At 41.4% G+C, this 27,988-nt stretch overlaps 1 protein-coding gene across 1 annotated transcript in view; it reads left to right on the plus strand.

Moving 5' to 3' along the window:
• rasa3 (RAS p21 protein activator 3) overlaps positions 1-27,988 on the plus strand; it is a 44,963-nt gene that overhangs the window by 7,183 nt on the left and 9,792 nt on the right. The window contains exons 2-15 of the mRNA XM_069658034.1: positions 10,119-10,236; positions 12,272-12,375; positions 13,739-13,833; positions 17,449-17,525; positions 22,454-22,534; positions 22,655-22,727; positions 24,728-24,801; positions 24,881-24,985; positions 25,682-25,838; positions 25,921-26,069; positions 26,586-26,700; positions 26,825-26,899; positions 26,992-27,115; positions 27,593-27,699. Coding sequence (XP_069514135.1) covers positions 10,119-10,236; positions 12,272-12,375; positions 13,739-13,833; positions 17,449-17,525; positions 22,454-22,534; positions 22,655-22,727; positions 24,728-24,801; positions 24,881-24,985; positions 25,682-25,838; positions 25,921-26,069; positions 26,586-26,700; positions 26,825-26,899; positions 26,992-27,115; positions 27,593-27,699 — 1,454 coding nt within the window. The remainder of the gene's footprint in view (positions 1-10,118; positions 10,237-12,271; positions 12,376-13,738; positions 13,834-17,448; positions 17,526-22,453; positions 22,535-22,654; positions 22,728-24,727; positions 24,802-24,880; positions 24,986-25,681; positions 25,839-25,920; positions 26,070-26,585; positions 26,701-26,824; positions 26,900-26,991; positions 27,116-27,592; positions 27,700-27,988) is intronic.

A 27,988-nucleotide genomic window follows, 5' to 3' on the forward strand; every position in this document is an offset into this window, starting at 1 on the left:
CTCACGCTGCTCCGACAACTGTTGTGGTTGTATGGAAACTTCCGCGCCGAACAGATCAGCTGGTTTCAGTGTGGGTTTATTTATCATCGTGGACAAATTGTGACAAGCAGGGTTGCATTTAAAATGTTAAATTAGAGGAATAAGTAGCCGTATTGGACACTGACACTGACATATTATCCTGATGTTTAGCTTCATCTGAGGATTGTCCATTGTTTTGTGTTTGATATGTTTATTGTGTAAGTGTGACAAGTTGTCAAATAGGGTGAAATCTTTTTAATCTGACCTTTCAACCACTTCCCTTGACAAAACTCTGCCCAAACTCTATGTGGTGTATATCGAACATTCAAACCATGTATGCTGCAAACAGTTTGCAGTGTTTGCCTCCACCTTGCAATGCTCACAGCTGAGACCTGCTGCCTGAAGCTGTGTCTTTAGTAACATATTCGGGCAGTACATGGTCAGATTATGCTGCTGTTGTAAAACTGACACATCCATGTAACTGACATGCAAAGTGACCATAGCCACACGATTGTTCCACCTTTAGAGGCTAACCTACTTTAGAGGCTTCAGATGGGTGGGGGTTTTCGATACTGAAAAGACCGAAATTAAAGGGTGAAACCAGACTATAAAGGTGAAGAGGTTGTCAGTTATCTCGCTTCCTTGTCGGGTAGTCTGGTACTCAGTGTTGTCATGTTTATTATCGGAATTGGGCCTCTTGACAAGTGCCAATCATTTGCTTTGTGCTTGACTGCTGTTAGCTAGTTTAAACGGGGAATTCCAACACTTTCTAACACTTAAACATCTCCTAGCTCGTAATAAGGTGCACAGTCTTGAGCGTCACTTGACAGAGCTTTACATTGTCTGAACTCAGGTTGTTGTATTCAGTGGTTATCTGGATTTTGTCTTCAATTTTTTAAAGGAAAGCTTTAAAGGAGCCTCAAGATGAAGCTATGTTTATTTAATTTATAGCTGCTCATTGGCGCTTTAAAGAATAGGCGTGTGTTTTAGGTCTTTTCAGGCCTCTCAAATATTGGATACACATGTAGTATAAGTTTTAAGATTTATCTGATGCAAAAACACTCACAAACTGTGAAAAGTTTTATCTTTTATTTTATTAAACTTGGAATTTCCGCATGCATGTGTGTGATCAGCCAACGCAGCACTTTGTCATGGCGTTGCTTTTAAGTAAAAGTTAAGCCAGGTTCATCCTGCGTTGGTAGGCCTTCGTGTTGTGATGTTTGTGAACGATCCGACTCTTTTGAACGGCTCTTTGGTGCCAACAACGGGAACCGAGTCATAGGTGTGAGCAGCTTTTTTATAGTTGTGCCCAAGTTTCACTGCCTGTCCTAGATCCACTCCCCTTTATGCTGAATAACCACGGGCAGCTTTTTTTAACTGCAACTCCGCCATACTAGGTCACGTGCAGCGGAATTGTGTACCTTGTGTAATGTTTACAATGCAGGTTGTAATTTAGTGCTGCTACACCTAGTCCAAACATGCAAATCAAAATGATCTTGGTGTGATGACTAAGTTCCAATCTGATCCAAATCTTACCCTATCATTATCCTAGTGATTATTTCACAGATAAACCTAGTAACCTTCGCCCCCTGAAAAGAAAGGGAAAAAAAGAACAGCTCTCGGAAAGGAACGGAGCCATAGGATCCGGGTCACTTCAAAGAGCTGTAATTCCCAACACTAGTACACCTGCTGCTTTGTACTCACTGATAGGAATGAATGTGGTCTTACAGTCCTCAGATTTTACTCTTCCAGACTTTCACATTTTTATTGGACTTCAGACTGATCGGATTTGACGCTACAAAGAGTTGCGTAAAGGTGTTTTCTGTGTATTTAGGGAAGGTGTATTTTAGCTCCTTGACCTCACAGGACCTGCAAGCCTGAGTGTTGCCACTAGGTGAAAATAGCCCAGTTTGTAAGTCATGTTAGTGTTTATCAGGCAGTGGAGGTCTAACAAAAACAAGATTGGGTTGCATTATGGGAAGTGTAGGACTCAGGGTTTGGGAGTTTGGCCCATATTAGGAACTAAAATAGTCAGCATGTCTTCTTGTCTGCTGCATTGATTTTAACCAGTGTTGTTTTGATCCGTCTCTTACCAAGTTAGTTCTTCAATCTTTATTAAAGGGCAAAATGAAATTTATTTAAGACTTGAGTTTGGGATCTGAGCACCTTTTTTGTGTGTTGTCCTCTTTAGCCCTAGTTTCAATGATAGAGGAATGTTTTATTGTGGGATCAAAGCTACTGTGTGTGTGTGTATGTGTGTGCGCAATGTTTCTATGTTTAGTCATCTTCGGAAAAGACACGAATGACGTACAGTTTTGTTTCACTTCTTGTCTGACTCTTGACGTTGGAGCATTAAAGTAACTGAGCACAAACTCTGATAAATTGTGATCTTACAAGTTTCATTCCTTCTTTTCATTCTCACGGTGTCTCTCTCTCTGTGTCACACACACACACACACACACACACACACACACACACACACGCACACACACACACACACACACACTCAGGGGTAACTGGGTTGTTCGCTGCTTTTAAACTACATCTTGGATCCAGTTGAAATTCCTTTCTCCTCATCTCATTTCCTGTTGTAGCTTTCTCCAGAGCGAACCACTCTCCGGTTTTCTATCTGACTGACTTCCCTCTTTCTCTCTCTCTCTCTCTCTCTCTCTCTCTCTCTCTCTCTCACCCCTGATTGAGTACACTGCTCGTATTTTTCTCCGTAAACCCCTCCTTCTTTCCTTTCCTTAAAGCCTGTGTTTCCCAGGCCTGCTCGTGGAGCAAACATCCACTGAAAGCATTCACGCCTGTGTATCCTCGAATGTGTTCATGTCAGAGACGATTAGAATAACGGGAGCAGCGGTGCCTCTCTAACTGTACGCACGAGTGTGGCCCACTGAAACCAGTCAGCAGAGGAGGAAGAGGAACAAAGCTACACATTCACTGCATCCATTACGCTATTTCAATAGCTCCTGTTTCCTCATTTCTTCCTCCATCTCTTCGCTCTCCTCTGCAGGGATGAGGTGGACCTTTTCTGATGTGTCGATCCGCTCCCGTTCACTCTTGCCCTCTTTGGGGTGTTCCTGTCATCATTATTTCTCTGCACATCTTCCCCTCAACGCCCCCGTGTTTTGCGCGCACACCACCACACAGCAGTCACACACACGTGCCAAGAGTGTGTGTGTCTTTGCTCTGCATGTTTTGCTCGGATACTAGGGCAAGATATTCTCCACGGGCAGCTGCAGCGGTGCACGATGAAAGGAGAGAAGCTGCTGTTGTTGTTTTTTATTTTCTGCCTATTTCGAAGCTCAAGGAGGGAAAATGCAACCCCCTCTTGAGAAAGCAAAAGATTTTTATTTAAAAAAAAGGGGGAAGTGGATAGAAAAAGGAAGATGAGGTTAAAACTAATTTAGAGACAGAAATCGAAAGTCAAGCCCGACATAGATGAAAAGCATAAAAAGGGGGCTTCAGACAGAAAGGAAAGAGAAAGCACGCGGACCATAAAGTAAGAGAGAGTGATAGGCAGGCTGAGACAGAGGATTACAGACTCTGGTTTTATAATAAAGTCTTTAATCCTTATGTGTTGAATGGCAGGTTACTGGAGAGGCTAAGCCTTTCTTTTTGCAACAGACTTACACATCAAACACAAATGTACACAGCGTACATCCTTCGCTTAACATGCAGGTGTACGTCTCATTAAGATAGAAATAGAATAGAATAGAATAACAATAAATAGACCTCTCGCACAGAAAGAAGCATAAACATTTTGCAACAATGAACTCCAACTAAACAAACAGACAAACACAGCTGAGACAAAGGAGGGAACCGAGAATCAAATATGACACAAAACTGAAACTTGTGCACTCCTCCCTCACTGTTGTGGTTAACATCCCCTGAAAATGACAAACTCTCCGGTTGTGTGCGTCTTATCAACTCATCCAGAGAGACAGCTGTCCTGCGCTTCCTTCTTCCCCCGAACAGGAAGCTGAGATGTCACCCTGCCTGTATTTAAATCTGTGGTTATGGCACGGTTAAGGCTGCTCCAGTTTCAGTCCTGGTGGGTTTTTACACCTTTTCAGTGACTGAGCACTGACTGTTTTATTACTGATGATCATTTTCCGGACATCCTCAGGCAGTTAACACGCGGTTAGATACGGTTTCTTACAGGCAGCCCCCTGCTTCAGTAAAAATATCGACCTACAGATATTTTAAATTTGCTTGAAATTGGGCAGTGGGCATTATTTTGTATTTACCTTTAATTTTGCTTTGTAAAGATTATTTTATGATTGCATGGTAATTTAGAGGAAATAGAGCCTTGAGTTGACATGAATCTTGCAATGCAATACATGTCACAATACAGAGATTACAATTCAATATATTTAAATATTGTTAGCTATTGGTTTTTATTTAAGTACAACTGTTTCTGTGTAAAGAACACACCATCTTGTGCATAAAATCGTGACTTTCTTTAGCACTGAAGGATGTTGCATCACATTTCATGTTACATCCAACATCACAGCACGTCTTCTCGTGCATTCTAGGCAAAGAATAAACATTTTTTCTTATCAGTTCAAAATATAGACATATGAAAAATGTATTCTGCATATAAAATCTATTTATTAAAATAGATACAGTGGGGCACTGACAGCTGTTAAATCGGCCATTCCCCATTCTTTCTTCCCGTTTCCAACACTATCTGCTCTTCTATCTATGAATAAAGGCATAAAAGGCCAAAAGAAATGATCTTAAACATAAAAAAATAGTGTTTTTGAGAGCTGATACAGTATCACAAAACCTTGTACAACGCTACTCAAGTGGTATTTGTAAGTTGGAAGCCTGAAGAGTTTCCAGGTGATGCATTCAGATGTCGCACAGATTACTTTAAAGTTAATAATGTCATTACTATATTTAGTCAACTGTGATTTATGTGATTGGTAAACATCAGTTTATTCTCACTGCATTCAGAGGATAGACTGGTCTGAGACGTGCTAGCTTTGTTGCAGGGGCCTTTAGGTGGAAGAAGGTGGTTACCTGCTGCCAAAAGAAGAAAATTGGGTCCTGGTAATTTCCTGTTTTTAGCTGGCTTGCTGTGGTTAGCGTTAGAGTGTGTCTATGCACACAGAAATCCCATAAATGTGAGTATGTGTGAATCAAATATGAGGTTGGGACTTGAAACACGGTGTCTCCAGTAGTAGGGCTGTCTGCATCTTAAACCTCTTGTTTCTATTTCTCTTTGTTTCAAATAGAAAAGATGCGACTTGTGGGTGTGGAGGATTGAGAGATATTCAAACACACTTTTGAAGGAGCTGTGCTGAAAGCAATGTAACAAGTAACAAAAACGTATTATTGTTGCTATTGAGTAATGAGATCAGAATGTGTATTGAGTAATTGAAGGACCAACACTGCTCAAACATGGATTTAGATTGTAGGTTAATGTCAATTGTGCAGTTTCTTGCATTATAGGCAAGTTTCCATCCAAATGTAGGTCATATTTTTAAAAAAATTAAGGACAACCAGCAAAAGAAAATTTAATGCATGTTTGTATCCACTGCTTTAACATGAATATAAAGCCCCTTTTACACTACCAGTTCAAGGCGGGATTATTACACATCTGTTACGTCTCGTCTTCTATGTAAAACACACAGGTGGTGGGGCGAAGTCGCTCAGCGTCGCCCCACATACTGGGTCCGCATTGCTTGGTCCAGTGTAAAACGACTGCATGACAGCAGAGCTTCGTTACGGCGGTGAGGCGGAACCTCAGTGTAAAAAGGGCTTAAGAAGTTTGGCACTTTAATGTAAACAGCTTTAATTCGCTTGTAGGCTGCCTTTAATCTACTGCAGGAGAGAACACGTCAAGATAAAGAACCACTCTCACACAATGGTAAACATGACGTAAATATGACATTTGTGTGACATATTAGAGGCAAACATATTACAGTTCTTGAGCTGTGTTGTCACTTATCTATCAGCCTGCATGCTAATACATCTGTGTTCAGGTAAAATTGGCCATTAATATCAGCTCAAGCAAATATACAGATGTTAAACTGTTAAAGTTTCTCACCTGCGCTTGGATCAACCTACGCAGAAAACTTTTCACCTGCATTTCAACACAAAAAAACAAAGAAAGTGAAGAAGACGAGAAGTTCACTGTGATGGATCACTTATCTCATGCATGTTTCAAGTCTCTGCAAGTTGATCTTCATGTCATATTGGCATGGGTTGAAAACTCTGGCAGCTTGAAAAATGCACTCATCAATCCAAGAAGAGAAAGCTCTGCAGTAATAAAAGAAGAAACGGTAGTTGGAGTAAAACATGCTAAAGCGTTGGAAGAGCCGTTGGAATGTGTGTGTGATTTACACAGATGCAGATGAAGCGTTTTCCAGGTATATCCTTTTTAGTAGATGTTTTGGGCTCTACAGTAGCTCTGATTCTGCCGCTTGTTATTTATGTTGCAAGTTGAGTCATTAACCAAACACACGCAGAGCAGAGAACGCGGTGCTAATCCTGTGATGTTTTTTTGTTACTGGGATGACCTGGGTGAATTCAGGAGAGAGGGGTGAACGAGGACGAGTACAGGAGTGAAACAAGTGCAGGAGAGTAAATGTGGGCGGAGGTGAAGAGGAGACGGGAGGACGATGTAATAACAGTGGGAAGTGGAGGGATAAAGACAGAGATAAGAGACGCATACGTCATCGCTCTGCTCGACACATAAACACAGACAGATTTGGATTCTGTAACAACAAACTGAAGCGGCGGAGCGTGTGTCCTCTTATACCGCTCAGGTGTCTGTTTAACTTGTGAATGAATGTTGTTGTTGTGAATTGTTTGTGTAATGATCCACACGCTGTATGAATCGGCCTCCAGAGGAGCAGTCATAACAGCGTGTCGCATTACAAACCCCACAGAGGGCACTTAATCACCTCTGTTGGTCTCGGCATGGTTTTATATTTATCCTCCGGGTAGAATTATGGACCAAAGGTAGAGACATTTTTCACCCCGATGGCAGATTAAAGTATTTCACAAAACGTGTTGCAGAATTTCAAGTAACGTCACAGAGAAGAGCAGAGGAAGCTTTAAAGATGAGTCACAATGTTTACGCGAATACTTTGCTTGTGCTTTCTGTTACAGACGTCACAGCGACACTATGAACTCCATCCAGGACGGTCTAAATCCCTGTATTTAAACATTCATCACTTCCTGCTCCTTACGCCAACTTTTCAGTGATATACTTCTATAACAACCAGAATTACTTTTGATTTTATACATCCTTGTGGAACATGTAGGGACACCATGCTCATGCTCAGTGTGGACATTTTCACATAGGTTAATAAACTCATGACAAATCAGCTTTGACTGATTACAACAGACATATTACATCAATGACAGTAAATATCAGTAGAGCACTTCCTCCTTCCATCGTCATCACTGTCTCAGACGTCAACGGTCAGTTTTACTTTAGTCATATGCTGAGTAAATTCTGAGTCCTGCTACTCTGCGGTAAAACTCAGCTGCTGCTGTACAGATCAAACACTTAAATACGTAGAATGAACCATTGGGTTTTATGTCTGTAATTGGTGTACGCCTGAAAACAGTGTAAGACACCTGACCGTGCCAAGCCTGCTAACATGTTGTATGAGGTAGTTTTAATCCAGCAAAACCCCAACAGTAGTCTGTCTATCAATGCTATCCATCTTCCCTGTCTTTATCCCCGCCTGTTGTTTTGTTCTGAAAGTGCAAACCTGAGCAAAAAAACGCATCACGAATATGAAGTTTAATTTTTTAAACTTGCTGAATTATTTTATTAAGTGATAATCTCAGATTTTCATTCAAATAAATGTCTGTTACGTCACAATCTATCGCCGAATGAGGTAACACAATGGTGATTGAGCCTATGGCCCACTGATGAAAGCCTTTGCTTTTGCAGTATTACAGACTGGGTGTCTGTGGTGACTTTCGCGGGAAAGAAATCACAAGCGGCGCCCAGTTAGTGACGCGTTTTCCATCACCCAGCAGTGGTTGGTCTGCCAGAGAGGGTAGGCGGCTGCTTTTCCGTTCTCTGCGTGTTGCGAGTAAACAGTAATCTACTATGGCTGAACAAACAAAGAAAAGATCGATGACGACAGATACAACTTCAAAAATAAGTGAAAATCCAAAGAAAAAGAGACAAATTCGACGCTCAGATGAAGGCAAACAGTCTAAAAAGGAAAGCGACCGTCAGCGAGGAAAATCAAGAGTTACTGTGGACACATGTGACACTGTTTGGAGATCTGGGAAGTGTGCTCCGGCAATTACCGTTTATCCCCATAGGTGCTGCCAAAGAGAAGATTACCACTTTAAAGACCAGGGCACTGTTTTAAGATACTTTTACTTGAGCTTGAATTAATGGTGCCTTTGCTTGGGCCTATTTTCAGCTGCGGATTAATGCACACTTAGAGCTCTAGTGAGTATTTACAGCTGCAGGACAAGGAGTGTGGGAACAACTCAAAATAAACTACAGTTCCCAGGTTCATTGTAACGAAGGAACATGTCACGTAGTCAAATTAGTACTCTGCTTTACCTTTAAATTGTGAATTTCCAGTGCAGGACTGTGGTATAACTGGTTGGTCTCATGGCTGCAGAGCAAACCCGCCTGTGTGTAAATAAATCACAGGTTTTATACAAACAGTGTAATTGCATGTTAGTCAGTGCTTCATGACTAATGTGATTACTCACCTCCTCCCAGTGATGCTGCAGTATATGCTTTCATATTTGCAACACCAACTTTTCCTTCTCAAGCATACTGAAGGTTAAAAAGGTAGCAGGAAAAGACCTTTGTACTATTTATTCGAGCTTAAAGTCTAATTGTGATGCTGCATTCATGTGAAAAATTACTTCCTTAATATGAAGGTTGCTTTATGTTTAGCTGTTTTACAGTCAGTTTCCAAATGTCAGCTCTCTCCCCTTCCCTTCTCCAGGCTTGTAAACACTGCAGTGTGTATGAAAGCTTTGTGTTTTGCTGTAAAGTAGCACAAGATTTCTTCTGCAGGGTGTATTTGAACAGTTTCCAAGTGCAGCAGCAGCAGCTTTTGTTCTTTTACAGGCTGTAGAAATGTTGTTGGGAGGTTACTTTAAAGCATTAGCACCACTAACCAAAGGGGCAACAAAAATACTGAAACAATTTAAAAGTAAAAATAAAGCCCAAAATGTTGGGAACTACTTTTATACGGCAGAGAGAAAAAGTTAATTTGAGAACAGCAGCACCAAGCCACTGACTCCTGCTGCCCCTGTGAAGAAGTCGCTCTTTTAAAGGCAGAAATAACTGCGAGATTTGCAATAGCTCAGCTTGTCGTCAGAACACCAGCATCAGATTCCTGTGCAGATAAAGGATCGTTGTTGCAGCAAACAATGACCGTGTTACCCTCACACACGTGTAACTATAGACTACAGAGTGCTCAGGGTCCCCAGGGCACAGAGAAAGAGACAATAAGGACCAGAGAGGTGACTAACATGGATCCATGGCTTCATAAAGGAGAATGTATTGCTCCTGAGGGACGACTGCAGCACCACCTGTGTCTGTATATGTGTGTGTGTGTGTGCGTGTAAGTGTGTGTGTACGTCTCGGTGGGTGGTTGGACCACATTCTTGTGAAAGGGAGTGCTATCTGTCACACATGTTTGATGAACAGATTGAGCTTGAGCAGGATTCAGGAAATGTCCCACGCAGATTCTTTCATTCACAGATTTGACACACACACACACACACACACACACACACACACACACACACACACACACACACACACACACACACGCAAGACACAAAAACAGACTCCACATGTTGTTTTGAAGGTTGAGCTGTTGTTTGTGTGTCTGTTCCTGAAAACACACAGCTTAATATTTATGTCACCCCAGCAGACCTAATCTCCTTATACGTCCTATGAGATTAATCGAAGCTAAAACAGGTGTGAACTTGCATAATGCTTTTTCCATGAAAGTAGCGTGCATTCAGGGTTCTTAAATAAGTAATCACTTACATCTTACTGGTTGAATAAACACTTTGTTTTTCATTCCTGAGTACTCACCCTCTCTCCTTCCCCCTTCCTCTGCTCTTTCTTTGTGCAGGAGAAGCAAAAAACATCCCTCCGTACCCGGGGCCGAACAGGATGAGGGACTGTTACTGCACCGTCAACCTGGACCAAGAAGAAGTCTTCAGGACCAAGATCATCGAGAAGTCACTCTGGTACGTTGAAGGCCTCTACACTTGTTCTTTTTTGTTGTTTTTTAACATCTGTGCAAACAGAAAAGAAAAAAAACCCCCCTGAAAGTCAAATATTTTTTCACTCTATCGGATGTCAAACTTCAAGGCAGAAGTGGTATAAAAAATGTTTTATCAGCTCATTTGATAAGTCCCTGCCTTTTAGATGAGAAGATTTATTGAACCGGTTAGAGTGTTGTGTCTCTCTCTTGAAATAATTTAGATGTATTTACATTTCTTACATATTTGGGCACAGAAAACTGTATTGAGTTATGTTAGGAACGCAGCAGAATTCTGTTTAAATATAGGAAATTATACTAACTTAAAGGGGGGGTATTATGCTAATTTCAAGCTTCATTTTTTTCACACTGGTGCTCTGTGCAGGCCCTCATACAGCCTCTGCCTGAAACGACTCAGTCAGCTCTGTCCCTTTAAGAAATCCCGCCCCTACAAGCCCGCTTTCTTCTGATTGGCCAGGTCTCTGAAGCCTTTGTGATGTCACGAAGTGCAGCGTGTAGAAAAAAATGGTGTGAAACCTGGCGTTCACAGCAGCCTACAGACTGAGCTGAGAAGCCTGGGGATTACTTACTTTTACCTACAGATTTGAAACTTCATCCACGTTTAGTCTGGACATCCAACATTATATATATGTCTTAAATGTGAAACAGCATAATACCCCCTCTTTAAGAGAAAACGTAATGAAAAGTATTAGACGGACATATTTTAGATACATCACAATGAGATACTGTGTATTGTAACACCGGGCTGCACGGTGGTGCAGTGGTTACCACTGTCGCCTCACAGCTGATAGGTTTCTGGTTGGAATCCCCGGTTCGGCTGTAGGGGGCTTTTCTGTGTTGTTCTCCCTGTGCATGCATGGGTTCCCTCCGGGTACTCCAGCTTCCTCCCACAGTCCGAAGACATGCTCGTGATTAACAGCTGACCTGTTCAAGGGTGTACCTTGTAAAGATAATGGATGGATGGATGTTGTATCACCATTTTATTTCATAAAGAGTATGGATGCTTGAATAGATAGTGAATCCAGTCCACGTTGACCACACACCCTTTGGAGTTTTCACATTTCTGATTTGGCTGTGCTGATAAAATGAATGAAATGTATTTATGTATCCTGTATTCATCCATCCTATCCTCTGTCCGTCCGTCTGCCTGTCCTCTGAGTAACAGAAGAAGTCAGTAATTGTTAGCTGAAGCCCTGAGGGCGCAGATCACAAGATCCTCATTGAGCTGATTTCTATGGAATTCAGTCGTCAGTGATGTCCACTTACAACCAAGATACAGCTTGTTAGACAGAAACTGTTACAATGGTAGGAACAGTTAACAAATCACTAAGTTAATTGATGTTTTAAAGAACAAGTGAGAGTAAAAAAACGAGAGGGGGTCACAAATGCACAGAAAGTCATTCATGCTGTGATGCGATGTAAACAATAAAAGACACAGTTTGATGACCTTATGAACTAGCAAGGGATCACTTTACTCCTTTTCACGCTTTTTATAGAATCCCTTTATAAACACAAGTGATGCGCAGTGCTTGTTAAGCAGACCATATCTTGTAATTATGACTTTAGTATAAAATAGAAGAAAAGCTTTTATAATAATAATCCAGATCTCATAATTATGATAAAACTGTTTACGGATCAGAATCTCATAATTTTAAGATGACTCCTTTTAATTTGTTCCTGCAGTGAATGCAGCGTGCTTCTGTAGATTCTTTATGTTTGGTTATATTAGTGAATTAGCTTGACTGTATAATGCTGTACCTTCTGTCTTTTCTTTCATGTTACAGAACAGCGACTTCAGACAGTTTATTTCTTATTTTAGACATCAATCAGTGACCTATTTATTACGGTACACTTGGTTTCCACACCCTCTCTTTCCCTCACATCATTCCTTCTTTTCATCTCCTGACAACTAAACATAAAATTCATGCGTGTTTTTGGTTAAACCCGCCCAAATCAGATCTCTAATCCAAGCTTGCCTTTTTGTCTCCTCTCACCTTCAGTCCATTTTATGGGGAGGACTTCTACTGCGAGATCCCACGTAGCTTCAGACACCTCTCTTTCTACATCTTCGACAGGGACGTCTTCAGGAGGGACTCCAGTATCGGTGAGTTAGCAGCTGCTCAAAGTGTCTGAGGCCTTTCTTAGACTTATAAAACAGAAGCGGTGCTTTTTTATGTTATGATTTTAACAACTTTCATTTTATTATTTTGTATAATTTACGGAAAGTGTAATATCTGGGTTACATGTAAAGCCTGGAAATCATTTGTGTTAAAGAAATGTTAAAAATGTATATTTTTTGTTGGATGAGAAGATTGATACAACCTATATGACTGTACTTTAAATAAAATAAGCTAGCCTTGGGGCGCTGGTTTAGCTCAGTTGGCACCTCATGTACAGAGGCTACAGTCCTCGCACTGATCGCAGGTTTGACCCCGGGTCTGCCGGTCATTTGGTGCATGCCGTGCCGCACTCTCTCCTCCCCATATTTCCTGTCTATCTTCAGGTGTCCTATCAATAAAGTCAAAAAGCCCCAAAAAACTAAGCTAGCCAGTTAGCTAAACGTAGCATCAAGACTGGAATCAGGGGAAGACTGATAGATCTGACTTGGTTTGAAGCAGCACCTCTAAAGCTTAAAAATGTACATGTTACAAGTACAATCAATACTAATAAAGAATGTGGTTTAAGGACCAGAGCTGTTATTTCCTGGAGTCTTCTTTGGTGTTCGGGCAACCTCACATTAACAACAAACCCACAATATTAATAGTTTTAATCAAAGAGAGTAAAGCTTTCAGAGCTGAGCTATTCATTTTATTTCAAGTTTTACCAAGCTAGCAGTTCCCCTATTTCCAGTCTTTATGCTAAGCTAAGCTAACCAATAGCTGTCTGTACCCTAACAGACAGACATGATTGTGGTATCAATCTTCTCGCCTAACTTTGGGCAAGAAGGTAAAAAGCACATTTCACAAAATTAAGGAATGATAGCTGAGTTATACTTGTAGCATGAAAAAGGTGTGTCTCTCTTTTGTGTGCGGCCGGATGTTTTTATCACTGTCATTGGGTGTGTCATTTCACATATTGGCGGTTAAGTATTTGTATATGTGTGACCACCGACCACAAACTGAAACCTCTCCCATGGTGTGATTTGTATCGATCTCACCTTCTGTTCTGTGTGTGTGTGTGTGTGTGTGTGTGTGTGTGTGTGTGTGTGTATGTGTCTGGGTGTGTGAGATTATGGGTGTTATAAACAGAAAGGGTAATGTTAGTATCAGTATAGATATTACTGGTTCATTTGCAGTGCACTCTACTTCTGCACCTGGTTCCTACCGCAATAAGAGAGATTGACATGTCGGATTAAAATTTATTTTTTTCTTGAGTGTGTGATTCACACACATCTGAACACGTAGGCTTTTTAGGAAGTGGATTTGTGTTCTGAGCTCATTTGTCTTACTGTGTTCTTGTGTGTGCAGGCAAGGTTGCAGTGAAGAAAGAGGACCTGCAGAAATATCACGGCAAAGACACCTGGTTTCAGCTGCAACCTGTCAGCGCTGACTCAGAGGTGCAGGTCAGTACAGAGAGAAAACACAAGCACACACACACACACACACACACACACACAAAGGCTGTCACACGGTAAGACAAAGACAAAGCACTCTCTCTTGATCTTCTTGTTTTTCGAAGAATCTGTTGTATCTTTCTCAGCTCCTCCACAGAAACATCTTATACTCTCTGGTTTTCCCCTATTGTTTCTTAATAAATGTCTGTTAGGTAACCATGTATTGCCACATAAATTAACATAGTCATTGTGTTGCATTGGCAGTATTTTTGGTTTTACAAACTGGGTGTTGAGTCAACATTAGCTGGAAAAATCCCAAGTGGCATCCGTCACCAAGCAGTGGTTGGTACGTCAGAAAAAGTAGACTGAAGCGATGCATATTTTTTCTGGTCTCTGACCATCTTAAAAGTTAGCTTAAGTCAACTAAATAAAGAAAAGATGGATGATAAAAGCTACTAATACTTCAAAAAAGAGCAACTGCAAATGCAAAGAAAAAGGTAAATACCCGTCAGCGAGGATGCTGTTTGATTTCTGTTCAGATGAGGCTCAAAAATACACCTGAAATTATCGGCATGGCTGATATAGGCGCCAAATACAACAAAACCAAGATCTTTAACATTGCTGCTTAAAGTGGTAATCTCGAAGATCTCAGTTTCGTTCTCTTTGGCGGCACCTATGGTGATAAATGGTAATTGTGGGAGCACACTTCCCAGATATCCAGACAGTGTTGCATGTGTGACGTCCACAGTTGGCTCCGGTTGTAACTCTTGATTTTCCTTGCTGACGGTCGCTTTCCTTTTTAGACTGTTTGCCTTCATCTGAGCGTCCAATTTGTTTCTTTTTCTTTGGATTTTCACTCATTTTTGAAGTTGTATCTGTAGTCATCGATCTTTTCTTTGTTTGTTCAGCGATAGTAGATTACTGTTTACTCGCAACACTTGCAGAGACCGGAAAGGCAGCCGCTTAGCTCCGCCTACTCTCTCTGACAGACCAACCACTGCTGGGTGATGAAAAACGCGTCACTAACTGGGCGCTGCTTGTGATTTTTTCTGCAAAAGCTGCCACAGACACCCAGTCCAGAACACTGCAAATGCAAAGGCTTTCATCAGTGGGCCATAGGCTCAATCACCATTGTGTTACCTCATTCGACGATAGATAGTGATTTAAAAGACATTTATTTGAATGAAAATCTTCGAGATTATCACTTTACATAACGGCAGTATGTACAGTATGCATACAGTATGTACATAGATGTGAGATAGTGTGTCTGCATGCTCATGTTTCCAGCAGGGCAGAACCCAAACAAACACAGCATGTGTGCACCTGAAACATCACAGCTGCTGGGTCAAAGTCACCTGCTGGCTCTCCACGTAAATACTGGAGATCCCATTTGTTCGCCCTCATCAGAGCTCAGTTGAAAAGGAACTCGCAGCTTTAATTGAAATCATTATATCGACCACGTTCTCGCGTTGCGTGGTGTGGTTTTGATTTGCTTTTGGGAGTAATAACAGGATGTCAGTGAATGTTACGGAAACATGTTCATGGTTCTTGTGTAATTGAGTTCAGATCAAAGCAAATTATTCTTGTTGTTTTGGGAAATTTAGAGACAGTCCTGACTGAATTTTTTTTATGCCTAATGCTTCATTGTTAAATATTTATATGATACATTTTGAATTAACATTTTTTTAAGGAAATACATAAACCTATCTAAACAGTGTGACTGTTTTTCTTGGCTGCACATACCTGTGTCTGAGGCGCACCGCTTTTCACCTAGTTCATGTTGCATAAATAGGGAGAAATGGGCACATTCATTGAAGCATTTTAAAGTTAATTTAGTAGCTTTTTTAAATGACAAATACTTTATCTGACATGCAGATAGCACTTCCCATTGGGTATTCTCAGCAGCGTATAAATGTTTGACCTAAATGTGTAAAAATAAAAACCTTAAGGCAAGAAAGACATCTTTATTTTTGTTGTATTTTTACTGCCGAAATGATTTATCTATCATTTATTAAAAAAATGTCTAGTAATCAGGTTTGGAGCTGTTGCATGCTTATTCTACTATTCAGTATTCAGCAGTCTCACTCACCCACACACACTGTTACGCACATGCACACACCGACAGGAACGCACACACCCAGATCATAGTGCCACACACACACAGACGCACACACACACACACACAGTGACAGACAGTCGGATCCACAGCGAACAGTAACATCTGCAGACAGATGGGTGTGTGTAGCCCTGGAGCAGGGATCTGAAACAGAGACACATTCATCCGCGGAGCCGGGGAGAGGAAGGATGTGTGAGAGAATGAGAGTAAAGAGAGAAAGCGAGGGAGATGGATCAAATGAAGTAGGAAGATAGAGTGTCTCTCTTCTCTTTTCAATAGAGGACACATTGTTTGGCCTGTGTGCACATGTGTAAGTGTGTGTGTTTGTTCCCTCTGCTTGAATCGGCCAGAAAGAGAAACGCCTGTGAGTTTGCATACTGATGCTGCTAATTAATGGAGCTTTTCTAGACAGCTGCACCACTACACTGTCATTATGTCATTAATCCAATCACTTCCAGGCTAAATAACTTCAGCGTGACTTCAGACTCGCAGCTATTTTTTTTACCATGTTTCTGTTGGTGGAGAAATGCCACTTTTGTCGTGTTTGTTTTGTACAGGGAAGAGATATCGTTCATCATATGTTCACAGGCCTTTTTGAAAAACAGTTTCAACTGTGTCTGGTTTTATACAATTTAGAACTGAGCTGCCATCTCCAGCGCTGTTAAATGAAGCCAAACGTGGAGGTTCCCAAAACTGCAGTTCCCATACTGGCCACTTGAGGCTGGACCCAAAAGCGAGTCAATCCCTATAGAGCCCCATATGCCCAGCTTAACATCAAAAATAGAACATGTTTACAACCTGGTACAAAAAACTTTCACCATTCATGAAAACTCACCGGTTTAAATAGGCCTAAAGTTATACTTTATTAGAAGCATGGCCACTTGGTGGGTGCCCTCAACTGTCTGCTCTAGGCCTTTTTCACAGCGGACATTTTTACATGCAACAAGAGGAAAAGCGCAGGTGTTTATAGTAGCATTAATGATGGCAGTATTCCATTTAGCTGCTTCAATTTCATGGTCCTGGTTGTGTGCACGCTGACTGCCTGTCATGGCTTTCTCAGACACCTGAATGTCCCAAATGCTATGTTCCCTTTTGTTATTCTGTCTGGTATAGTCAGCACGTCGGATGTAGGATATGGGATGTATTTTGTATATTGTAGGTATTTAGATCTCCAAACAAGTACCTGGAACTTATAATGTCTAATGAAAACCTTTCAACTTACACGTTTTAAAAGTTGAAACCAAAAGTGAACCTGTTGTGTTATTGGTTTGTAACATGGGCTGTAACCAAGCATAAACAGGCCTGAAAAATAAGTATTTTTAAGATTGGTTTTACGTTCAGATTCAGCAGACATTTTTCCTCTTGAATCTATCTAATATTTTCACACGCACATACAAACGATTCAGAAATGTATGGTTTTAATTGCCTTCTTTTTGGACACCTGTTCTGCAGGCACTGATGTTTTCCAAAGTGTGTGCGTAAAGAGTGTCTGATCGTGTGTTCTGCAGGGGAAAGTGCACCTGGAGCTGCGTTTGAGTGAAGTCATCACGGACAGCGGAGCCATCAACCATAAACTGGCCACAAGGTGAGACACACAGTGTACACACAGTCCTTTCCATTGGACAAAAGAAAGACAAAACTACACCTCATGTTGTTATTTGACTTCTGCTGTTTTATAGAAATGATCAGAGTTTATGTAAAGAGGTGGAAACAAAAGAAGAATTTACTGCCACCAAACTTTTAGACACTTGGTTTTTTTTTATGCTGTCAAGAGTAAACTTTGGGCTGTGTTTAAAGATCATTCCTATTCCTGTGTGTGATGTGACACTCAATAGCGAGCGATAGTGTGTGAATCAATATGTTGTGGTGTGGGAGTCCCGAACGCATAAATCTGCCCTCCCACATTGTCTGTGTGTGTGTTGCGATGTGTGTAAAATGCAGTTGTACGCGCATGTGGCGTGTGAACTTCAGTGTTCGCAGCGGATCAATGATATGATTGAGGTTGGATTATTCTGTGTGTACATGTGTGTGTGCTTGTTTGCTGCCCAGCTCTTCTCCTGCAACATGAAGCAGTAAAGTCAGATGATGAGCCAGCGTGACTCAGTTCCCAGAGCGCACTGTGGGTAAGGAGCTTAGAGCAGGAGGTCATCTAGTCAGATTTCTCTAGGAAGACACGTGTACGAGGGAGACAAGGCTGCGTTCATTCAGCTCTGCAGATCAAAACAACCGACTGAAAGAACTTGCTTTTAGCTTGCAGGTAAACTGGCATAGTGTGTAACAGCAACAAATCAAGAGAAAATGAAAACGCAAGGATAAACCACCTATTTCTATATGATGCTACTTGACATGGGTACTGCAGTGGTTAGTGTTCTCCCCTGACAGAAGGTTCCTGGTTCGAATCCAGGTTTGGACATAGGGACCTTTCTGTGTGGAGTTTGCATGTTCTCCCGGTGCATGCGTGGGTTCCTCCCACAGTCCAAAGACATGCTCGTTAGATTCATTGGTGACTCTAAATTGCCCCTAGGTGCGAGTGTGAGCATGAAATGTGTCTGTCTCTATAGCCCTTTTTACACTGAGGTTCTGCCTCAGTGGCGTAACGAAGCTCTGCCATCATGCAGCCTTTGCCATTCTACTTCGGACCACACAACGCTGGCGTAAAGCCGCCACAGTGTGTGTTTTTACAAAGCGTTTAGGCGTTGCGGTGGCAAAATGTGCGCGAGGTGTAAACAAAGCCCTGACGGCTCCGCTGTTCACACATATGCCGTTTCGCCTCTGTTACTACCTCTGACGCCGGCTCAGAGGCGGAGCGATTTCGGCCCACCATTCTGCCTCTATGCGTTTTAGATTGAAGATGTATTTTTACAGAGCCGAAATAATCCCGCGTTGAACTGGCAGTGTAAAAGGGGCTTATGTGTCAGCCCTGTGATTGACTGGCAATCAGTCCAGGGTGTACCTTGCCTCTCGCCAAATGACAGCTGGGATAGGTTCCAGCCTCCCCACGACCCTGAAGGATAAGTGATGGATGGGCTACTTGATACTAATATTCTCAACACCATTAAAGAGGGAAACTTTTCAACTTTGCAATTCATTCAACAACGACGAAAATAAAAAAACTATGAACATATTATTGCATCATCAATAATAACCACGTGAGGGGCGATGGTTTGGCTTGGTTGGCTCGGTTGATGGAGTGGGCGCCGCAAGTACGGAGGCTGTAGTGCTCGGCGCTCCGATCGCAGGTTCGTTGGAATTTTCAGATGTGCTCTATGCTATGGCGCCAAATGTAGCCTTGAGCTGCAAGCTAAAGCAGAGATGAAGAGTTACAGAGGACTTATTATTATTACCTCCAGTTTTTTTTGTTGTTTTTTTTTTACTTTTAGTCTTCAGACCCAACGGCTGCTGACTCAGGTGACATCACTCGAGTCAATTTATCAGATTTTTTACAGCTACTTCGTTTGCCTCAAGAGGTTTTTTAGGCAACTTTTTCATGTATGTAGCACGACCCACAACACCTGTAAACAGACTGATGTGTAAAAATAAGTTCTACTTTTAGTAATATTTTTAATCTAAGTCTTTATATTTGACTTAATAAATAGTGACAATACAACTGTGGTACTCAGTAACAAGTTAAATACTTCTTCCTCCACAGGGAAAATGCTGTCTGACTGAAATGTTTGACATTTCATATTGAAACACGTGTACTTTTGGGTGATTTTCAAGTCCCTGTTCTGATTTAATTTAATATATGGATTCACTTACTTATAATTCTTCACCCGTCAGCCCTCAATGACACTGACTCATAATCCCATCTGCTTTTTGTGTGTGATTTTGGCACCGTGATGTAATTCGTTTCCTCTTATATGTGAGGGAAATTGTTTCTGACAGGATACGTGGGCGCAGAAAAAGGCACACCATTAACCTAATATGAGTAACGTCGACTAAAACAAATAAGTCTGCTTCACCACCGCTGTCTGGCATGTCAGAGCCCACAGCGGTGAAGAGAGAGAGGGAGAGAGAGAGGGCTGAATAGTAGGCCAAGCAGGGGTTATATAAACAAGCTCATTGGACAGGAAGCGCTCTGGCATTAGTGATGCTTAACCCAGCCCAGTCCTTATTCCTTATTAGGAACCTGTGTGTGTGCGTGTGTGTGTGTGTCAGTACAGTTGTGGGCAGCGTTGTGATTTGCTGTGTAATTCACCATGCGGTGTGAGTAGCGGTGCATCACACATGACACACAGGAAGTGATTCGTCCCGCTGGGTGTCCTGTCCTGTTTGGGTGCTAATCCCCTTACAGCATGATGTCATCGCACAGCCGTGACACAGGAAGAGACGCAGATAGACAGATAGATAGGCAGATAGACAGATAGGTAGACAGATAAATACTTTACTTTCATACGGATAAAACTGCTGATTTACTGCTGTTGATTGTTTGTGGTTTCCAGATCTTTCACATAGTTTTGATTGAGTGCAGATGAGATCCATCAAAAATCTTTTTTAAACATCTGTTTTACCGCCTCTGTCTGGGCTTAACAAAGTTTTTAAACAAACATTTTAATGGAGCTTCATATTTCCTTCATACCTATTTTGTTCTACATACACAATTTGAAGACATGCATATAAACTTTAAAGCATGAGTACAATGTAGTAATCGGTATACAAACTTCAATGTAAACAATAAAGTACTAAATATGACTACTTAAGGTGCCATAATCTGGTGAAACAAATACACATATCAGTCATATTGCCTTCCTTAAATGTACCTTGGAATGAGAAACTTGGCCTTTTATGCCTTTTATTTATAGAGAGGACAGTGGGTAGTGTTGGAAACAGGTGAAGAGAGTGTGGGGATGACACATGGCAGAGGGCTGAGGGTGGGGCATCGAGGACTGTAACCTCTATGGGCCGCTGAATTGACCGCTGAGCTAAACTGGCGCCCCATTAAATTGAATATTAAGTATACAGATTACAAATTATGTTTGTTCCCTATATGGCTGTTTGTGATTTTATAAAAGCAGTTTTTTATTTATTCTGGTATTTTCTTCCTTTGATGATGAGAGAAGCTGGAGTCCTCCTCTGGACCACATTTGCGGATTTAACTTAAAGACTTTGTTTCCCATATCTACCTTACTCTCTGATTTCTGATTTCTCGACCTTAGACTCAGGATTCAGTCCATTTTCCTCAAGATATGGTCTCTTCTCTTTTTTACTTTATTTTGTCTCTCAAGCCCTCTTTGTTCAGTGTTTGTAGTTGCTGGATCACGCAGGATTTAAAATTGGCACAACTCTCCGCCAGCAGCTCAAATGGAATTACTTCCCTCCATCTCTTTTCATCTCCCCCGCTCTCTGTTTCTGCCCTTCTTACATACAGACACACCTAACTCTGACACCAGGGGCCATTTTCACACACTGAGAAACTCTCAAAGAGCTCTAAACTCGGTCCAAAATTTACTTGCAAGGACTTCCAGCATGAGAGTATGAATGGACCAGATGTTTTATGCCTGGGAAATGGAGGTGTTTTTTTGGATTGCTTGAAATTAACCTCTTTTAAGTTGTTTTTGGTTACATGCCTCTTTAAGTCATTGCCACACTTGTATCAATCATGTGTACATTCATTTTTGTATTATGAAAGAAATGAACGGCTGCAGAAAACAGGTGGTTAATTTCACAGATAGCTGATGTATTTGTAGATTCTTATTGTTTTTCAATGCAGACTTCTTGACATGGCATAGCAGGAAAAGCACGGGTGTATTTAATGACATAAAACGTGGCTGCATTCCATTTCGTGTGCATGTTTTAGGGCCTCACCAGCTTCACTAGCTTTGCTTAATTGGATAACTAAAGAAACAGAGCCATCGTTAATTTAATTAGTAACACCTGTGCTTTTCTCTGACAAGTCAAAATGTCTGCTGTAAAAAAGATCTGTTAAAGCAGCTAGAGGTTTCTTGTTGTCATACAAAGTGTCACCTGTGATTACTGCGAAAATATTTACAAAGTAGGATTTAAGATATTTCGCTTTCATGTCTTATGTCTGTCTCATGTTCGGCAGGTAGCTCGCTCAACTTATCCCTTTATTTATGGTTTTATTGTGTGTAAGAGTGCTGATGAGAGCAGTGAGCCTCGTCCTGCAGAGTATTGGTCTCAATCCTCAGTGGTCTTGGCAGCACAATGGACCCTTTCCCATTGTCCTGTTTCCTGGCCTGCCTCTTTGCCTTTGCTTAGCTAGCACTTTAGTGCGTTAGCATAGAAAAGGAACATTAGCATACTGTAAAAGCCCCTTACGAAAGCTTTGTCTATATAAGGTTTAAAATAGTTTCTGCACCATTCAGCGTTTAGTATTATGAGCCTTCACATTTGAGCTAAGGCGAGGCAGTCAAAGTAAAGCACTGGATGAGATCACACCGTGCTAATGGTGCATTAAAATTAGCATAGCGTTAATGTATTACAGGTGTGTGTGTGTGTACAAGTCTATGCAGTGTGCTTATTCATTAATGGTGTGTGTGTGTGTTTCTGCAGAGTGTTGGAGTGCCAAGGCCTTCCTATCGTCAACGGCCAATGTGATCCCTACGCTGCTGTCTCCTTACTCGGACCGTCAAGGTCAGACCTCTCACGTGATCGAACGGGATTTTACCTTTAACCATACAAAACTTCTTTTAATCGCATTTTTAACTTTGGATAACGTGGCTTTATCGTCATCTGCCTTTCTGCTTCTCTCAGGTCAGAGGCAAAGAAAACCAAAGTGAAGAGGAAAACCAACAATCCACAGTTTGAGGAGGTTTTCTACTTTGAGGTAAACATGTCTCTGTGTGTGATTGTTGAGCAGAAAACCAAAAAATAAGAAAATGGGCTCTAAGTAAATATTGCAAGTCCAATATTTATCTACTTTTCACCCAGACAACCTCCAATGTAATCATTACAATACAATTAACAGAGACAAACCCAGTTAGCAACAATGTAGAGTTAGCTCTAAACTGTAAAACTTGCTAGCTAAAAAAGTGAATTTATTTAATTTTCTAGCTATTAAAATGTATATATAAAAGTTTTTCACTTCGTATGTAGAAAAATTAACTTACTTTACAAATTGTAATTCTTGCTAATAATCAAACATTAGCATGTAACATCAGAGAGTTAGCATAACTTTAGCTAACTTTGGCTAACTGTCTGCTAATTCACTCAAGATAAAAATGACTCTCAGCTGACCTACTTGCAGTATCTTTTTTTTAAAACATGAGAGGTTTGTAGGGTTGTTACAGTAACACATTTTGTGTAACTGTTTATGGAAAAATTAAGTTTATGTAAAAAAATATATATTTTATTTTATATATATATATATATATATTGAATATATCCTGTATATACACACACGTAGCATCCTTTCATACCATTTCTGCTGTAGCTGTTGAAATTTTTGAGATAAAATTACAGAAAAGTAGTTAAAACAATTGGAAACACATAACTGTTCCCTGTATTGTTTTTTCTTCTTTATATATTTTAAACAACAAACTTTATATTTATTTGTAATATTGAGTTTATATTAAGGTAAATAGTTCACACACACACACACACACAACTCCCTTTCACACTGCCCCCGTTAACCCTCGCTCTCCAGCAGCTCTGACATTTTTGTGTCGCCCCTCCCTCTGACCTCCCCGCTGCTGCAGCGCTGAAAGACAGCAGGACAAGAGTATGATTGATTCGGACAAAACACCAAACAATCTGTCCCATTGATTTCCATCCGACAAGACCGTCTCGTTTATTACCCACCACCACATGAGCGGGACTCTGCCTGCAGCCCCCCTCTGAGTCACACGCAGAGCTCCGCACGCACACACAGGCCGTCCATCATCTTTATCTGCCATATGATTGCTCCTTTGATCGTTACAAAATGGTTTTTTTATTACCTCAAACTCACATGGATCCTGCAACATCCTGATCTCAGATAACTCCAACCTGAGTCAAATCTGCCTGACATGGAGCTTAGAGTTGGATATGGGTCAAGGCTCATTTTGGCCTCATTAATAGCAAAACATCCTATGTTGGGGGGAGTTTTTCCTTATCCCAATCAAAGATCTAAGGATGGATTTGTTGGATGCTGTATGCATTGTAAAGCCCCTTGAGAAATATTCTTGATTTGTGATATTGGGCTATGTTAATTAGAGCAGCAACATTTAAGCAAAAACATCAAACAGTTGCTGGTTCCAGCTTCTGCGATGTACGGTTTAGCTGTTTTTGCATCATTCATGATAGTTGATGAAAAGTGATTGAACAAAAGAAGCAATTCTATGTGTCACTTTGGCTCCGGGAAATTGCGATGGGTATTTTTTGGGGGAGATTTAAATAATAATTCAACTATTAATCTGTTAATTGTCTAATCAGCAGATTGCTCAAATGTGAAAATAATTGCTAGTTGCAGCCCTAACACAAATAAAACTGTCTTGATTTGACTGAGTGTAATTGTGAAGCATTTAGTGTCTCAGTTAGGGTTGCAACTTACAATTATTTTCATTGTTTAGTGTTGAGTGTGAAAAAATACACATCATATCTTCCTGGAGTCTGACATATTCAGATTGCTTATTTTATTCAGCAGACAGTAAAAAAAAGATACTAAATTTAGCACCATAGAGGTGAAGAAAAATATTAGATCCTCACATTTGAGAAGCCGAAACCGTGACTGAAGTGGCAAATCAACTGTTTCAGCATCAGTCTAAACACTCTGAGCCTGCTTCCTCTAATGATGTAAACGACTTAATCCTGCTTTAAGCTAAATGCTAACTCCGTCTCCATTTCTAGGTGACGCGGCCATTGAGCTACACAAAGCGGCAGTTTGATGTTGAAGAAGAGGACGTTGACAAGCTGGCACTGAGGTGAGCCAGGAGTTTAATCAACACTGTCCTGGTGTCATTTAAAGCACCTGCCTTGTTTTCAACTGTACTTTGTGTTCAGGGTGGATCTGTGGAACGCCAGCAACCTGAAGTTCGGGGACGAGTTTCTCGGGGGTGTACGTGTTCCTCTGAGGGTCTTGGGTCAGGCTGGGGTCCACGACGCATGGTGAGAGGAACATCGCAGACACACGTACACACACAAGCCACTTTCCCCTGGTCAAAAACGGCTAACACACGACTTTTTATGCTAAATGGGAAATGCTACAATCGGCATTCAGATCCGGGTCAAATGACTCTGCAGTAGACCCGGGTAGTAATCGCCTCGGGTTTGATCGGAATTGATGGGAACACAAAATCCGTATCAATGCGCTAATCTCCTACCTCTCTCCGGTGCAATGCTATGCGCCGTCTGTAACTTCTGCGACTCTTTGTCATCTCAGCTACAAATTCCGCCCGTCTCCGTCCGAGCAGAGCTCGAACATCGTTCCAAATTTGTCGGTGCCAAGTTTGATAAATAGACTGAATGAGTAATTGATACAATAAAGACCTAACCACCGTAACATCTTCACTGTTTCGGCCGCATTTGACGGTGACGAAACAGAAAAGACACGGACAGGAGTATACTTCACTGGCAGTGGAAAAGAGACAATGGGCATCTATATGCGGATCTATACTTGTCACAAGCTAGTTAGTCTCTTTGTCTGTCCACCGGTGCTGCGCAGCTAGTGTACTGTGGGAGCTTAAGATTCAAAAGTGCAGTGAGAATGAAGCTGAAAGATCAATGCAACTTTGAACAAATGTGTAAGCATTCTTTTAGGCCAGTTTTGAAAATGTTGAGACTATTCTCATCTTCTTCTTCCAGGTACTTTCTCCAGCCGAGGGAGAACGGAGGGAAGTCAGTGAAGGTAGAAGAGCTCGGCTCTCTGCGTCTGAACATCGTTTACACCGAGGACCACGTCTTCCCCTCCGAGCACTACACTCCCCTCAGAGATCTACTGCTGCACTCTGCTAACGTCGGGGTGCGTGAACGTCTTTGCTCCGTTTGGACTCATTTTTTGTTCTGTTACTTCACTGTCTAAATGTTCGCTCCTCTCTGTTCAGCCTGTGTCGGCGTCCACGGCTCACATTCTGGGGGAAGTGTGTCGAGAGAAACAAGAAGCCGCCATTCCTCTGGTGCGATTGTTTCTTCACTACGGCAAGATCGTGCCTTTTATTAGCGCCATCGCTCACGCCGAAGTCAACCGCACACAGTGAGTGTCTTGTAACTTTTCCCTTTTGAATACCACCAGAAACCACAGCATAACAACAAATACTCAGTTATCCAGTTGCATAAATCAGTCATCCAGCATTTTGTGGACATCCTATAAAGTTATTTATTACAGAAGAGGGAGAAGCATAATATGTTGGAGACTTTCCACATTTAGGAAATATCTCATTTATACTGTAGCTTTGTTTGTTGGCAATAATGTGGGTACATTTATTAAATATAAGCCAGCTGAAAGTTGTGTATTTATGATCTGTAATTAATTTCGCCACCAAATCAAACACAGATGTATTTAAAGATTATTAATTAAATTGGCTGCAGAAATGAGGTCATCAGATTGTATTCCATATTTACGAGCTTAGCATTTTGATTTGACTGTGCTGTTAGGCAGCCACAATAATGTAATTCATTAAATGTCTCATATAAAATCATGTTGTTATTACGCTGTCACTTGGATTTCCACTTTAATTTCACACACCTCTTTGCCGCTCTGTGTGTGTAGGGATCCTAACACCATTTTCCGGGGAAATTCGCTGACTTCCAAGTGCATCGACGAGACCATGAAGCTGGCAGGAATGCACTATCTGCAAGTCACACTCAAACCCATCATAGATGAGGTATTGCGCTGCGATACGTCCATGTTTTTCTATTTGTGTCTTTGTTTTACCAGATGCTTTGATTCAATTTGTGCCACGTGTCTGAAAATATCTGGATAAATAATTTATGAATGGATATTTACAGATCTGCGCAGAACACAAACCCTGTGAAATCGACCCAGTGAAGCTCAAAGAGTCGGAGAACCTGGATACAAACAGAGTAAGAAGCATGTTGTGTGTTTACGTGTGCGTGTGTGTGTGTGTGTTTATCACTGTATCATCTGACATATCTGCCCTGCCCCCGCCCCTCAGGAAAACCTTCGTCAGTATGTAGACCGGATCTTCAACGTCATCACCACCTCTGGCGTTCGCTGTCCGACTGTCATGTGTGATATCTTCTTCTCTTTGAGAGAGTCGGCTGCCACCCGTTTCCAAGGTAACCCGCCTCCTGAATGACTTACCTGAGAGGAGAGAAAGAGAGAGAGAGGACGCCGCTAATAGGGAACAGGAAACGCACAATAAAGAACAGGATGTACAAAATGTCCAAGGACACTTTCTTCTCTTTGTGCTCTGCTATTTGTGTCAAGCCTGAGAACAATTAAACCTCCTACACACTTATAACTGTTATGTGTGGACGATGTACGACAAGTGTCATGTACTGTGCTGCCTCCTGTTGGCTGTCACAGGGCACCGCAGCCAAAGGAGGAACAAGCTGTTAAATTCAGTCTGTGTATCTTATTAAACTAAAGATTTCCACTTAAAAAGAAAAAAAGGAAACATTTACCGTATCATTCAGTGATCACATTTACCAAATGTGCTTTTCTTCTTCCAAACTGAGAATATATGTAATGTCCTAGATGTCATTAATGCAAGTATGTTGAGGGCATAAATCCATTCCTTTTCTGTTCTCCAGTCGATCAAGATGTCCGGTACACAGCAGTGAGCAGTTTCATCTTCCTGCGTTTCTTCGCTCCAGCCATCCTCTCCCCTAACTTGTTCCATCTACGGCCGCACCATCCAGTGAGTCTGACTTTTAAAACAAACACACATTCAGCCATTATATATACATTATTACAATGATTCAATAAATAATATTTAAAGTGCATTTTTAAATTAGTTTGAACCCTGAGTTTGCATGTTCTCCTCGTGCATGCGTGGGTACGCCAGTCTAAAGGCATGCTCGTTAGGTTCAATGGTGACTCCAAATGGCCCATAGAATGTGAGCGTGAAAGGCTGTCTGTCTCTGTGATTGACAGGCGATCAGTCCAGGGTGTACCCCGCCTCTCGCCCAATGACAGCTGGGATAGGC

This window comes from Semicossyphus pulcher, unplaced genomic scaffold, assembly GCF_022749685.1.
Source record: "Semicossyphus pulcher isolate SPU_LCO1_2020_fin unplaced genomic scaffold, fSemPul1.0.p SCAF_1, whole genome shotgun sequence".
NCBI classification, from domain to species: domain Eukaryota; kingdom Metazoa; phylum Chordata; class Actinopteri; order Labriformes; family Labridae; genus Semicossyphus; species Semicossyphus pulcher.